This window comes from Opisthorchis viverrini (assembly GCF_000715545.1).
Source record: "Opisthorchis viverrini unplaced genomic scaffold opera_v5_14, whole genome shotgun sequence".
In the NCBI taxonomy this organism is placed as follows: domain Eukaryota; kingdom Metazoa; phylum Platyhelminthes; class Trematoda; order Opisthorchiida; family Opisthorchiidae; genus Opisthorchis; species Opisthorchis viverrini.
Window position 1 is genome coordinate 3,009,704 of NW_008751670.1, and position 16,623 is coordinate 3,026,326.

The 16,623-nt window shown below is 44.0% G+C and overlaps 1 protein-coding gene across 1 annotated transcript in view; it reads right to left on the reverse strand.

Moving 5' to 3' along the window:
* The window catches only part of T265_01360 (hypothetical protein), a gene marked incomplete at both ends in the record, with an annotated part of 31,667 nt that overhangs the window by 9,736 nt on the left and 5,308 nt on the right, over positions 1–16,623 (reverse strand). The window contains one exon of the mRNA XM_009165366.1: positions 8,847–8,997. Coding sequence (XP_009163630.1) covers positions 8,847–8,997 — 151 coding nt within the window. The remainder of the gene's footprint in view (positions 1–8,846; positions 8,998–16,623) is intronic.

The window sequence follows — 16,623 nt, forward strand, 5'->3', positions numbered from 1 at the left end:
AGAGAACCTTATCAGACCAAGTGACTGAGTTACAAGTTTGGATTTTTTGGCGGTTGTTTCTCTTCTCTTGAAAAAATGCAACGAAAGTTCATTCAGAAAAATTCACAGCGCTGAATCAAGCAATATACTCCTAAAAGAAGAGCTACAGTGAGCATTTCATCACCATAATAAGGAGTGGGTTTCAGATTAAAGAACTCGAGAAAGAAATCGACGGACCAGGATATGACAAAAATCAGCCTAGTGAGAGAAGACTGAACGGCTAGGCTTTTTCCAGGTAATCCGCTCGTCAAGCGAACTTATGAGGGAGTAGTGCGAATAGTATTCATTCTTCAATCTGTCGGAAAAATTTTCGAACTGAATGAAAATTCGACGTTTCAGTAGAATTTGGTAGACAATCATTGATTTTATGGCTGGGGGACGTCTAGTTTTTTACCTGTCAGGCGAGTTTTAAGGCAGAAGCAGAACCAACCAGCGAGACCTCTTCTGATTAGCTCAGTTTTCACCTGATACCCATTCACTACTACACGCTTCAGGCACAAGTCGCAGTTGTCAATCGCCCGTGATAACCTGGAACTCTTCTCATAACTCGAAATGAACAGTGAAACAATACTGGCTGAAAATGGGTTCGGATGCTTTATTTGATTGTCGATGGTGGAGGACAGATGTATAGCGCATCTTTGGAACCGATTTATCCCTGTCTCTGAGATGGTCGCCAGAGTGAGTGAGTTAATGCCCACTGTACGGCAAGAGAGATTGGTGATCACATATAAACCAAGTCGTTTTTACCATACCTTCCTCTTATGATTTAGCATACAATTAGCTCATGCGAAATCCTTCGTTTCACTTTATTGGACAGAGACTTCCACGTTGCACTTAGATCACTAGGCATAAACAGAACACCAGCCAGTGAAATCCCAGTCAAGAGAGTGATCAAACATTAACCTCTGAATAGTTTCAAGAGTTCAAAGCGGTTATAAATGATGATGCAATTTAGGGATCCATCAGCTGTTCTTTGAAGATATACCCAGTGCTGTCAATTGCTAACTTCGAGGTCGATGAAAACAAGTGCGGAATTCCCTCCTCCATTTTCGAACCCCTAGCCTCAGTTTGACCTCCAAGTGCACACTTCCGAACAGACAGAAAAGATACTTTCCCTATAGCAGTGACAGACAGCAAAACAATTACCATACTAACTTACCGTGAGGTGGAATACAGAAAAAACAGTTAGGGCAAGCTCACGCACATCGAATTCAAGATTAACGGCCATATAGCCAACTGCTATAAGCCCAGCTGATGACATAACGAATAGTAAAATAATGCATGAAAGACCTGGCTTGAAAAATATCGGTCGAGCTAAAGCTCTGACAAATAGAATTCGGTTATACAATAAACTGAACAAACAAATCGATGAACTATGAACCTCATCTCATTTCAGACCACGCATGGTGGTACGTGAGTTTTTCGCCCAGTCCGTTACTCGTTTTTTTCATTCTGGCTCTCGTGGCATTTCAATATTCACTTTGTTGTCGATGAGCTTATTCTACTTAGGGCGGTAACACGACCATGAACGGGGAATTGCTGCGACTTTCTTGAGTGTTCCGACCAGCAGATGTTTGGGCCAGTAAAATGTTGAGGGGACCGAAAGCGTGTTTCGGTCTTGCACGAGTAGCACGTGCAACCCTGATACGAGCGTAGTGAGAATGCAGAAAAAGTTTTACCTGCACCCAAAGGGCAACACGTTACTTCCCCAGGGCGGTGTCTGTTTACCCATGTAGACTGACATTGATATATTCCGTAAGGGTCCTAACGTCTTTTGCAGTGAAAAATACGCACGGTCGGATCACGCTTGAGGAAGACGTAAATCCTGTTAACTAGTGGATATGAAATGGCAAGTGTCAGGGTATGCAAACATCAAATGAGTGGGACCAGTAGGTGGTAATTTAAAATTGATGTTCTTCATTCCTTTGCGAACCCAAGGAATCGTTTTCTTCCTACTGAGAACTACTGTTCTNACATCAAATGAGTGGGACCAGTAGGTGGTAATTTAAAATTGATGTTCTTCATTCCTTTGCGAACCCAAGGAATCGTTTTCTTCCTGCTGAGAACTACTGTTCTCGAGAGCTGACAGATTTATGTTGTGGGCACAAATTAAGTAAATAGATATAGGCTTTCACAGCGATGAGCAGATTCAACAAAGAACCTACATCTCGGAAGCATACTGAACGGAACAGAGATTAAAAAAGGTCAAATGCTGGTTTACGGTTGAAGGGCGACCGAGTAATGACTATCAACTCACAGAACGTCCTTCACAAACGACATATTACTGGGCAGTGTACATAGAGATGACTATTACAACCTGGACGCGTGCGCTGAGTCACTGAACGAATGGATTTATCTGTTAAGTTAGGTATGGTTTAATTCCAAGGTCAAAATCACCTTGACAGTACCAAGAAGTGTGTATTTGTCCATTGTAGAATATACTTAGCACATATATCCGTAGAATAGGGCCATTCCACTCGGCCTCACTGAGCACTCAAATAAAGCCAAACGCTGTGGAACTATCCGGTCGGTCAAGATGTAGCATGAATAACAGGGTAAAAGTGACGGGCCAGGCTATTGATATGCAAACTAATGACATTGAACTACCCGAGAAGGAATACTGACGGAAAATGTCGAAACTACTCCTAATTGGGAGGTGCTTCGTCACAAGAAGAAAGTAGGACACTCCAACCAGCGGAAAATTTATCTGAAGGTAAGGAGCAGGAAAAGCATGAGTAGACGTATCTGTTGTCCACTCTTTGGGAGAAATCAGTTGGTTTGTAAAGGTTGGATGGTTGAATAAATTGCACATGACCTATAAAGCCATCAATACCAATCTGTTAATTTCTCCAGAAGCTTTTTCCTTACCTTCGCTGCATTAAGCAAGTAAAACCATATCGCATCAGCGAAGAGGGTTGGTAGCTTAGGTTGTGAAGTTGGAGGTTGAATTGTTCAGTGAGCTGGGCGATTTTTTTGCAGGCGTTTCGTCATCAGTCATCACGTAGCGGTGTGCCGTGGTAGGCCTGAATACCGACACAACACTGAATCACTTTCCACTCTCCCTGTCAAATTGTAAGCCTGATTTACTGACGCTAAAATATTCTGAAATTTGTGTGAAGAGTTTCTGCTATTTTTTTAGTTCGGAAACTTCTCTTTTGTTTGCTATAGAATGGGGAAATCTCGCTGTTGTTGACCCAATCAAACAAAACTCAAACTTGCGTTGTCTCCTCGGAAGACATCACCGAAAGAGACGGCACAAAAGCAGTCTCTTCTAAAAGGTGATCTTTCCAGAGGAGTCGGGGAAAAAAATAAATGTAAAAACTGAAATAATGCTTGTTATTAAAACCAGAACCCCCAGGTTTCCTACGTGATACACCGAACAGTTCAAATTGGAATTACTATACACAAGTTGACCTCAGGTACAACAGGTCGCAGTTCGTTTACTCACCGAATAAGAACACAGTAACTAGGGTATGGTGGGGAGAATTTCAATTTCTGCGCACTGTATCAAAGAATCACGTGCACCATATGTGTAATGGTCTTGATCCAATCAGAACAGAGAACCAGCACATTCGGATAGCTTCGGACAGTGTGGGAAAGTGGGACATCAAGTGCAGTCAACTGCCTACCTCCCATACGACAAACAAATCTGTACAATCACACAAGCTACGTGCTTTGTCTACGCGGACCTACTTAGGAGAAACATAAGGAACTGGTCGTTCGTTGGAAAGGTGGAATGAATAACTTTTTAGCCACTTTCGAGAGATCTTGACCGGAAAACGTAGTTTGCGTAGAGGTGACTACTCCAGGGGTCGAGAACAGTAGTTTCTCTTAAGGCATTTCCAGAGGTAGACAACCGTGGCCAATTAGCTGAGTGTACCATGGACTTGGCGATAGTTGTATGTGGAAATAAAATGCCTTTAACCGACGCATCAAGGGTAATAATTTATTCAGTAACACTTGACTTCAGCAAAAGTTCGGATGAGAAGCTTATGAAAATATGGATCGGAGTGACGTCGATCAGAAATCCTCTTGGGTATTTCGTAACCACACAGGTGTTATGCTAAAGTAGATTGCTTTTGTGCCTTCGTTGTGAAGCGGGTGATGAAGTGCAGATGCGTGTGAATCTGTTTCTGCATCATAGGTACCGTAATCCCGCAAAGTTAGTGAGTCCTTTTTAGTAAAGTAAAGGTCAAAAAGCGTTAAAAAATAGGAAAAAGTGACGCATGAGAACTAGATATTTGTCAAATCAAGAATAACTACCGTCGCTTTCGCCACCAGATTTTCATGATAAACTTGATGTTCTAAAAGGTCTCATTCGAGTTTAGCCAGAAGTCAGAAGATCTCACTTTCAGCGACCTGGTTGATAAAGAATGATGAGCATCGTACGGCCTCATTATGCCTTAAAGACATTTACTCGAGCGAACTAGTCCGCATTGCATTCATGACTGTTCAAAACACCTGGATACCGCAGAAGTCTTATTACTCTTATACAAAGCGTGAAATATTTAATACTAGTCTCCTCTCCCACGAAGCAACATCTCAGTTGATAAGACATTTTAGTACTTTTGAATGTGTTTCCATTGGGGGAGAAGTCCTGTATCAATATGGATGGGGTCTGGGTGGATACGCAGGTTTGAGTAACCGAACAATCTGAGAAAGGCACTATTTGGGGCGATGGGTGTCCGTCGGTTGATTTCGACAACATGTTTGATTAGGGTTTCAAGATGCTCGAGCTCAGTTCGTACCGTCGCTCGGAGAAAAAAAGAAACTTGTTTCCACACTTGGTGGTTCATTCGGTCATAACTAGCTCTGCAGCATATCGGCTTATGAGGTGGTATTTTAAATGGAAAATGAAAGCTGGCATGACAGTAAAGATTAAAACGATTGTTCGAAATATATAGTGAACCAGCTTTGGTAAGTCTCAAGAGCCCTGGCTTAAAACAGTCCACAGTGAGCCCTCGGTGAAAAATGTAACCAAAGTGTAATAAAGAGGTATTTGTTCAATTCCTCACTCCTCGCAGAAAAACCTATAATTCGCCTTCATATGTATGCCAATAAGCTAACAGATAAATTTTGAGATGAACACTGTACGTTGGTTCCAGAAGTCGATTCAAAGACTTGACCAGGATACCGTAATGGGGCCCATCTGAGATATACCTACATGGCGGGATTGTCAGAAAAAATGAGAGAGAGAGAAAGACCTAGTAGGGCCCACCGGCCACTAAACAGCGTTTATACAATTTAGTGAGAGTTCTGTCACGACCGACGTGATGCAATACACTGATGGGGTTGTTCGATGGTTGAGGCACTAACTTTTCACTTGGAGGACCTATCTTCTCGGATAGTGATTTCCGCTCAGCAGAGCCATGAGCCCCCGTAAGGCAAGGTATGTAGGTCTGGCTCTGCAAGTAAAGAATCCCAACTCGACTGCCAATCCCCACCTCGACAACTTCTATACATCCCTTTCGGAGATAAAATACCTTGTTTATAGGCAAACTAATGCGCGCCCATTAGTCCTCTGACAACAAAGGATGTAGCGGTCAGTCCACAGCTAGTGCCTAGCCCAAACATACAGCAATGCCGTTCGTTTTAAACGGCAGTGATTTGCGGCATCACCTACAGCTGGGCGCGTATGAAGCCTCGCCTCGAAAAAAGCATAAAAACAGGTCACTTCGGCGTAGTTGCCGTCTTATTTCCGGGTTTAAAGTACACACACAATCATATGGGCACCTCCGCCCACGAACTTATGCCTATAGCTTTGTTGTCCCTTGCCTTGACTACAACCCTAAAACCGATACACATGATGATGTGCATTAACTCCACTCATCCTGATCCCATATTAAAATTCATTCAAGGCCAGGAGTGCATCAGTGATGGATTGGTGTGCTCTACTTGTGCTTGACGAAGCAGCTGACCTAACCCGGGTACGTGTGAACAAGGTAGAGACCGTAATTTTCGTTGTTACAGGGGGAAGCTAAGGCTTTAACTTTTTTTACGGTTGAGCCACGCAGCATGTTTGTTCTAGGCGATGGACCAAAGAGCGAAAAAATCGGGCGGCCTGTTTTAGGCTTACATAAGAAGGTTTCTCATTGTCTTCCACACCGCTTCAGGAGAGTGTACACGTGGGAAAGTCAAACTGAAACTAGGGTGTACCAGGTGTGTGCCAAGTTATCCAGTGAAAAATTTATTTTATTACATTGTCTCACTGTTGTCTCACTCTTGACGTTTCTGAAGCTATGTGGAATGAGAGAAGAACTGGCAAGTCCGCTGTCCGAAAGCAAAAACACACTCAGTACACATTCTATGTACTAGTTGTGGACAAGGAGCAACTAGCGAAAAATCGATCTCTGATTACCCGATGAGGCCGAAAAACAGCGAGTGAACACACATTAGTAAGAACAAAACCAAAATAGGGACCAGTGAATAATCACCATCTGCAACTGCACTACGTGTTTAAACGAGACCTTGTTCAGATGGAATTGTTTATTTGAAAAACGTGAAAATGGAATGCACAGTAAATCAAAATTACAGTTAACTCTACTTAAATGACTGGGATTCTCGTTGGTTTTGTACAAATATCCTTTGGATTCTGAAAAATTCATTGCCTCTGTCGCTTTTGATCACGCTTTCTGTGATATATCATCTGACTAATACAACCTCCTCCCTTTCACCTATGTTCTGACCCTACATTTGACTAACTTCTTCCTCCCCGGACCGTCAGGTCTGCATACAATCTGCATACCCAACGAACGACCTAATTCCTTAAAAGAACTCGAAGCCCCCATTCAGCCTTTGGGGGATTCACTCAGAACTGAAACTGAGAACCCAAATAAGGAACATTCGAGCTAAGTTTGAGCGAATGGACAGATATTTGGAAAAAAATTCAGTTGAAGAATATCATAAACGAGAGATTCAGTTGAGTCTCCCGTGAAAATCGAATTGATATGTAACTGAGTGTATGCGAAGAAACTTGTTTATGCGCGCCCACAAAATGTTTACACATCTGAACACTTTCCGCCAGGTGGGATGAAATGAACAGTTGTTCGCAAAAGTACCCCCGGGTCTGGCTAAATGCTATGACACGAATCGATGGTTTTAGCATTACCATAAGTCCAGAGTTTGCCTCGAACGGCAAACCAATATCGATTCTAAGTTAATGTGTGCATTATCTCTGAACTGACGAATACAAACGATAAAAACATCGACTGCATTGATGCTAATGTTGAGATTAGGGAACAGATGTTCGATTCTAACCTTTGTGGAAAAAAACATTAAACAACTTGGCTTGTGTTGTTCTCCGATTGGTTTCGTTACTAATGCAGACATGTTTTAAGAAGTTAACCTGTCAACAGGAACCAATAGTTCCAGTTCGTTCAACTTTAGACTATTAATTCAGTTCAATTTTTCAGCCATCGATCGTGTACTGAAGTGGAACCGGTTTCAGCTGCTGCAGTTGCGTTCACTGAGCACAAGAAAAATAAGGGAGTGGGAGCCACACGTTCGGGGCGATGGCCTTATCAGTTCGTTAAATATAAACGGGAGTTGGGGGGCTACGCAGTGAAGACCATGGCTTTGGTGAAGGGCCACCACTGACTGCGGGGCAGCCATATTTATCGGGGTTGAGCATTGGCTTGTCGCGCCTCGAGGTTCCCGTTTGGGGAGATGGCCGTCAGTAATGCGACTGCGTTGACTTGTAAGGGCTTTCATGCTCCTTTACCGAGTCATAGATGAACCGTCTCTGGGTCGTCTCAGCCCGGTGCATGGTTTGTCTAAGATGGCTCTGCAAGGCAGGCGAACCTCTAGCACGATATTAGTAATAATAATAATGATAATAACAATACAAATCGTTCAGCTATAACACCATTCCGGTGTCTAGCCGCGATGTCACCCAAAAGAAGCACAAGGGCTGAGATACTGTCAGGTTACCCAAGCCTAGACAGGAACGATCGATATGTATATGTTGGGTTCGAACCACGGACCTTCCGGTCACCAGGTTCGTGCCTTAGCCACTGAGCTATCTCAGTCACTCTGGCATTCGAAGTACATGGCCTAATGGGCGTAACCTGTGAAGTGTGACCGGCCCGTCTACTGAGAGTGACCTGTCCTGGAAATAATCTAGCGTACTTCAGCACTACTGAGGTGATGTTCCCACCAGACCTACGAAATGATTTGAAGGCACCACTGGTCAAACACACAGTCTTCCAACATCCGCATGCAGCGGTCACGTTTCTGATTGGAATACAGTGCATCGGACATTGAGATTAGTTTCGCGCGAGCCACCAGTCAGACAACGGCATTCGCTTCACTGCAATTGCTGCCGCATGATCATCAAAGTAGCCCGAAAGCCTTGGGATGTTTATTCGTCCGGCTAAACCGGACGGTTGACTTGGTACCATCAATTAGAAGATAACGTACATATCTGAGCGTCTCAGATAGAGTAAATATGTACTATTCGCCTATCTTCGGTTCAGAGTTATATGGTGCGAAATTCCCTTCACGAAGGGGAACGGAGTCGGAAACAGACGGTCTCCTTTGAAGTGGAATCACTATATTTGCAACCAGGAGAAAATCCTCATAAACGATCACTGCTTTGCAGTTTCATCATTTTGATAAATATATGAATATTTATCCTCACACTTAGCTGGCCTAAAACGATATACTATTGTAGGAAGGATCAATAAAATGATTAAACAGCAAAGAAACTATTTGAAGGAACAGCGTCACGCAAGGTCGTTTGCGGATGTCAACTAATTAAAATTCAAAGCTGACAAGCCATAAATTACGTGACGAAAACACAGACTCACTGTACAATCCAAAGTTTTTGGAGAAAGACTGCGCGGCAAATAATTCCATGCCCAGGGATGCAAAGTAGCGCACTGCCCAGGCGTCATTATTCAAATCTCCACTTGCGAATCCCTGATAGGCGATGTCAAACATTGGGAGAAGTGCTTTCTCCTAAATAAGACAGAGTGAATTGTAAGAATCAACAGTGAAGAACGAAGCAGAAGAACCTCAGTATTCAAAATTAAACAATGGACGGAAAGTTAATGACGCGTAACAGTCAAGTCCATATGTTCACGTCAGAGTATTGGAATAGTCACGCAGGCTTTGCTGATAGAATAACTAATTGAAATAAAGTCATGGTACCGAGTGAAAAGACCCGGGTATTTTGCGGAGACTGGGAGTCCGGTAAGATGGACTCAACATACATCATCTGAATGGTTAGCTTAGAGTAAATAGAAAATTTGAATGTGAGCGACACTAAGAATTCCTAAGAAAAAAGAAAAGCACAGAGGAATCACGAACGGTAACTGCTTTGCCACTTAAGAGAAGGCAGGAGAAAAGTGCAGTGAAGGAGTTGTCTTGTATCAATAGATGTTTTTCGCGTATGCACGATGCAACATGATATTCAGAATATTCTGCAGGGAGAACTATCAAGAGGAACTGCGCCCCCTTAAGAGATCTATTGACAGTTGCGGGAATGAAATGCTGTGTAGCTACTGAGGGTATATCAAGGCCTTTCACGATGGAAAACAGTTAATGCCACATGATACTGGGCAGTAAAACTCTTATCCAGGATAGTCTGCAATAACATGCGATCATTGTACGCCAACTAACTCAGAGAGGAAGAAAAAACGCACAAAATCAATTGACAGAATGACTTCAGTCTCAGCAGGCCTAGCAGTCGGCGGTCCCGAGAAAATTCTATTTGGGGCACCCAAGTCAAAAGTACATGTATGGGTGACAGGATGACAATAAATTCTGATGACCACAGCCATCCTAAAACCAAACACAATATAGAGGTCACATACAGTGTGATTTTATAGTCCCAACATCTCGGCTACCGTGGGCCACCCTTATCAAGAGTTGTTGCAGGAACGCGTAAACAAGAACACACAACAGTCCGTATCGTGACCTAGTTAAACATAGCCTTAGTTCTGATATCTAACCTGAGTGCGCAAGTGTGTTCATGTGTGTGTGGGCGTGGCTGCGCAGTAGATGATGGACTGAGAATATCGGTTGGCGGATGTAGGGGTGGCAACTGACCTCGGAGATCATCTATGAATGGTTGTCCAGATCCCGGCATCGGGCCCGGCAACCATGCTTAATCATTTATGTGGTCCGTCCAATCCAAATGAAGGGAACATTGGTCATATCACTGAGGTTGAATTACGTCTGTTTCTGACGTCTCAGCACACAAATGTTGCGGATATGAACTGAAGCCGGGTTAGAATACGTGGGCATCAACAAAATCAACCTGATGATTCTGCTCAGGTGCACTGGGACCGAAGGCAAATCCACGTGACGTTTGTGTTCACCTGTTCTAGCAACCAGTTTTCTGGCTGTGCATGTTGCGTTAATGTGGGTAATCTGCGCAACGAATTTCGTAAATACAATTTGTGAGGGGTTGTGGATCTCCTACCCGTTCATGTTGCTATGGCTCGGGCAATACATGTCTCATAGGATTTTTAAATCTTCCAGGTGTCTTTAGAAATACCAAGTCTTTAAGGTATACATATGGCTCCAAGATATATATCCATTATTCTCCTGTCTTGGTTCTCGGGTTATTCCGATTATCTATTGTCCGACGCGTGACAGTACTTTGCCTAACCTGACGGGTCTTTCGAAGTCATTGAAGGATAATCCACTAGGGAAGCAACAAAAGCAGGTTTCGTGTAGTGCTAGGGTTAAAAATCATATTCCGGATCTCCCCGTGTGTGGGCTTTCGATGGGTGTCCACAGCAAATACATAACTTTAACTGAAAACAGGCTGCAAACTAAGAAGCGGGAAACGCCATGGTCACATCAAATGTTCCTCGGAAACTCACCGCTACTAGGATATTCATTGAGGTAGGTAAAAAGGCTTCTTTTGGGTTGAACTGCATAGATAAGGCAATCGACATAAGTCAGCCGCACGCGCATAGGGTGGGTAAGTTCGTGCAAGGCATAAGAAAAGGTTGGCAACTATGGATGATGTTGAGGATACTGCAGGGACACCATTCGTCTGTCTGTAGACAAGTACACAGATTGTGTGTATTCATCTGGTCGTAAAAGTACTTGACATGGGTTGTCTGAAGCGGCCGGAACGTCGAGACCGTAAGATCATCGCTTGCAACCTTTTTTATTCATAGAGTCTCCAGCTTCGCTCCACCTAACACCCAGACACCTCCGCCATATTCGAAGCAAGGTCGGCCCAGATTGCCTAATATTTCGGTTGACTTGGAAGGTTGCACTTGTTTACTTGACGTGACCAGAAGTGAGAAATAGCACTTTCATCCCAACAACGGGGTTAACGGACGACCAAGCTCCATAAGTTGTAGATGTATGTTGGTAGCGTGTACAGAGTTCGAACCAAGCATCCGGAATGTACCAGGAGCCGTCCACAGTAGGCCAGACCATAAAATATAATTATGAATCACTAACTAAAGATAGCCCTGGAACCGTTCTCCGAAGGGAACGAACGTAGTTGTGCGAAATTTTTTGCTCTAGCCCCCCCTTCCCCCCCCGAAGGGCTTCATACACCGAAGAACACAACGGACTGTTGTAAGTATACTAATGCCAAGATGGTGGGTGAAAACCCACCAGAACCCACCAGAGCCAAGTCTAAGGGCAACCAAAAGTGTGAGCGTACTGAAAGTTATTTGAAGCTGCAACGTCTGCGAGCTTGTACCGTTATGGCGGGCGGAGGAATGATGCGATGCCTTCGCGTGTGGAATGAACCCAGCTAGTATAGATGCCCGCGCATGATCCAAGCATGAAGAGCGAAATTCATAACATAGACCCACGACGAAATGAGAAGACCAAACCAGACACTAAACCGCCTACGGCCAATGGTCTTGTTGAGGGTTACGATGTAGCTGGTGATATGGTGTGGAAACTTGGTCTTAAACTGTACTTTAGAGTAGGTTTGGTACGATTCACTCACGGAAATATATCGTGTCAACCCTCATAGGCTTGAAAGTCAAGAGATACGGCGTCCCAGGTTTGCTACTACACGATAATTCGTAGAGATGGAAAAAATGACTACAAACGAGCAACTGGGCTACATGTGGACCGGGTTAGTGAACCATGTAAGTTCAGAAGAACTTTTGGGGCCAAAAAATCACCCAAATATGGGTCAGAAACGAGTGAATCAAATGCATACACACTTTGATTCGACAACGGTTAGTAAAGAGCACTCCGTCAGAATACGTCAGAGTGGAGTGTCTTCGTGGATAACAACACGTCTAGCAACACAAGTCGATAAGTTACAAAGCTAAGGCCCTATATTTTGGGGTTCCAAGGAAGTAGGTAGGTAGTATGAACAGCTTAATATAATCCAAATAGGTGTGAGCTACACCGTACATTGTCAAAATACAGATTACTAAGCAGCCGATTCAAGGCGACAAAACAGTGACAAGGTGGTTGGCAACGACCTGGGTGATGATGATGGCAAAATGAATGACTTTTTTGTTTGAAGTAAAGCAAGTGGGATTTTGTGGCCGTCAAATGAAGATTAGAACAGACAACCTTGTGCCAAAACTAGTTTGCTACCTCCCCGACGTTGTTGCATCACCATATCATCCGGTTCCTAAGTGCCCATTAAGTACGAGACTAGGAAAATAACCTAACCAGCACAGGTATGTTTGCGGGTCACACTAATACTTCTCTACGTTTTACTCATGTTGAACTTAAAGAACCGAACTTCTCGCTTCGTGTCGTGACGCTGACCTTTGGTAGGGTAGGACTAAGTTTTGGGTGCTGTTGCACTCAAAGTTTTGGCGTTAAATGCATGCAATCAGTGGTGACATGACACTGAAAAGCTGTGGATATTTATATGCTTAAGTTGTAGTAACGAAAAGCCAGACTGGCAAGTAGTTCAGGGGAAATGGAACAAGTATGCGAAAAATCCACAGCAAAAGTATGGGTACTAAATTTTATTCCTGCCAATTCTCGCTTTGAGGAACAACGTGTAGTACAAAGGCCATGGAGATTTAGGCATATCCACTTTCAGCTTTTGATAGTCACAAGCTTTCGGTGGGCCGTGCGTCAGTTTTGTCCAAATATTACACCACGCCTCCCGACCGAAGACTGACACCTTGAAGTGGTGGTCGGGCTTGAGTGCTGCAATGACCCCGGGATAGACCAGCTGAAACATCGTTCTACAGGGTACATTCACGCATGGGAAGCCATAGAAGAGGAGTTAGAGGAAAGGCACCAATCACTGCACAACGCATAACCTTGATACAAAGGGGTCCGGAAGAAGAGTGATACTTTCCTCCTCGACGGGAGTCTGAAGATAGTAAAGTAATCCCAAGGTGATAGGCATGTCTATCCCACTTCGAGGTAGAATCGGTCAGAAAAGGTCATCCCTAAAAACCGCACATCCCGATCGACAAAGAGATGACGGTGATGTGTGGTAACTTATCTAACTTGGTTGAATTATAACTGAAGTCTACCGAAAGTTCCAAGTGGCTCAGACGCATCTGAAATGAGCAGCAGTGGAACATTTATATCTTAATCCCTGCGCCATCGGGTCAGCATAATCCTCCTAAGCAAGCGGGTCAGAATATTGAGTAACTGGCTCCGAACAGGGTCTCAAGAAAACACTATAACTCGCTTAATGCATAAGACGCTTGAGTCAAAGACTATGATCAGAGTATCGGAACTAAAATATACTTCCTTACATCACCCTGTGGGTCAAACCTTCACATCAAACGATCGAGGTGGGACGTCGCAAAAAAACTCCCTTCCTCAAGCTGGGCCGGGAAATAACATTCCCACTGCAACTCTTCGTTCACTGGATATTACTCACACCACCTCCATACCATTCGAATGATCTACTTTCGTCAATTCATCTGTCAATCACCAAGCCACTCTTCCGTATCTAAACTATTATCCAACGAAACATCATCATCACCACCATCGACAGCATGACATCAGTGTTCAACACCGATGCTTCTCTGCCGTACAACCATGACTTATTTGAAAACCTTATTGTAAAGAAAAGAATAAAGGTGGATGGGGGAGGGACTTAGTGCTAGCTTAACACAATCATTCCGAGGTGCCTACACCTCCAGACATTCACTCAGGCAATCTGGATAGAAACTGACAACAAGAACGCCACTGACATCGGTTGGCAGCCATATCTTGTAGTGTCTCCAACCAGGCACAGTGAGGATCACGCGGTCCCCATCCTGGAAGGCGAGTAGCACCGACAGCACCCAAGCGTTTCGTGATCTCCTTCATACTCCTCTGCCAAGTCAAGGGTTGGCCACCTCTCTGTTTACGCCACTCCGAATTGGGCATGGAAAACAGTACTCTCTTCGGGAAACGATGGTTCGGCATACGTAACACATGTCCCAACCAACGCAGCTTCTGGTGCTGGACACATTCTTCAATGGAAGTACCCGTTACACAACCGAAAACGCGCTTTCTAACTGATGGCACCACGTGACGGCCGATGTGGCATGAGTTTATGTGTATGTGCAATTCATGGTTGTACGTGTGCTGGGATACTGCCAGGGCGCCCACACCTAAACAAGAGGACGATTAAGGTCCTCAACCAAAGCCTTTGGCTCAAAAGCCTAACCGCAAGGCATTGGTGTTTGGCGGGAAATGCAAATGCATTACCATTTCTACGGAACAAGTCGCCACATGTTCCAACCCCCAACCTGGAGGGCCAGGAGACTGTGTTCGTCAAACCTCTAACCATTGACCAGCCTGGTGTGAGAGACTCTGTGAGTGTCGCGGGACACTCTCCAGTATAGCTCAATGGATCGCTGAGGTGCGCAAACCGTCACACCACGGTGAGGTCCAGTCTCTTCGTGAAGATCCAACGAAACAAAAACAAAACGAAATAATTCCTGAATAAGCAACTGAGACCCCCTCCAGTAACCCAATCCAAGATTCATTTAACGCAACTGGATTGTCAACATGCCGACGCAGATTCCTATTGCCTTACTGCTTTGAACAATCACATTTTTAGACTTACTGCAAACCATGGACAGCTAAGGGATAAGGTGTTGGAGAGTTTTACACATGCGACCACTCAACTGTATAAAGACCACAAGTGAGGAACGCTGAAAGCGGCCTGGTTCGCTAGGAGAGAACATGTTTCTTCGATAACTGAGCATTCGTTTTGTGTTTTACTGCAGTCCTGTGTCCATATTCACCCATTTATTGTGTCAACACCAAACAAACGTTGTTGTCTACACATACCAGAAGCCTGATTATTTTGTGTCCTTCCAAAGAAATGGCAAACTCAAGTTACCTGCAAATGCCTTTTTTGTCCAGGGAAGGTTTCGAAATTTTTTGGTTAATAATGTAATCAAGCACCTTCATTTACTGGTGGTATATCTATTGGGGAAGATCTGTAGCGTAAATTTACGCATTTCAGAAGTAAAAACCCACCCGAAAAATATGAGATAACTGATCATCTTATCCGCAGTAATTATGTTCTCGTTCCCTCGTTTGAAACTTTATTCTATCAGGTTCCCAAAGGATCTTTAATGTAGATGTTCGGAACTCGGGTTTTTCCGAATACCGGAAGGGTTAAAGTCGTCCTGAGCGATTTGTTTCTTCTATTCGCCTGAGTGAAATCTAGCTGGTTTTCCACTGAATGATCATAAATTGCCGGATGGCTGCAACATGTCATATGTACTATACCATGGAATGACAAACCGCTTTGACCTAGGTGGACGAATGATACAGATGTAGGGCAGCAGGAAGTGCAAACATTTCTTCTGTTCTATAATTTACGTCCCTTATAAAGCAGCTCCATTGTAAGCAATCAAAACCACATCATAATTCGAAAGTCAGAGTAACTCGCCTTCCACATAAACACAACTAATTGACGACAGCAGGTGACTTAGAGAAACAACCGAAGTTAAAAATGGTGGGAATTGATAATGATAGTGGACAACTCTTGAGATTTGTGCATGACTGGTCATACGCCCACGCTTATCTACGGGTATACTTAGGGGTGCCAAGCCAATGGATTGCGGGTAATTCAGCCATCTGGGCAGAATTCACTAAAGTGAACCTGGTTTCCGATATCGCCTCACAGTTCTCCGTTGTAGAACTTCAACGATTAGCTGAAGCAGTTACAATCTGACTGCTTGATGTCCTCACACTATGTTCTTATCTCCCTAACAATACACCAATATCTACCACAGTCAAAACAGTTCCATGTGAAGATTTACTGAACCAAATTCTGACTGTAATCGAATGCACTGGGTCTGCAGCGACATAATTCTGGCAAAACGTGTGACAACGATGTCGTTTTTTTTTGAGGGAGTGGGGGAAATGAATCGTCTAAGTGGCTACGTTATGGTGCGAATTTACTGACGGAAGTGTGTCTGATGAAGTCAGTGCAAGAATCTCAAAGGCTCGAATCACGTTTGCTAATTTGCGTCACTTGTGGCGTCAAAAAGGCATCTCACTGGATCTTAAGGGTCGTGTGTACCAGGCTACAGTAAGGGCTGTGTTGTTGTATGGGTGCGAGACATGGCCTCTTCGGGTAGATGATGTGAGGCGTCTTCAGGTTTTCGACCAACCGATGCCTCAGAAGCGTGGCTGGTTTCGGATGGCGTCAGCGAT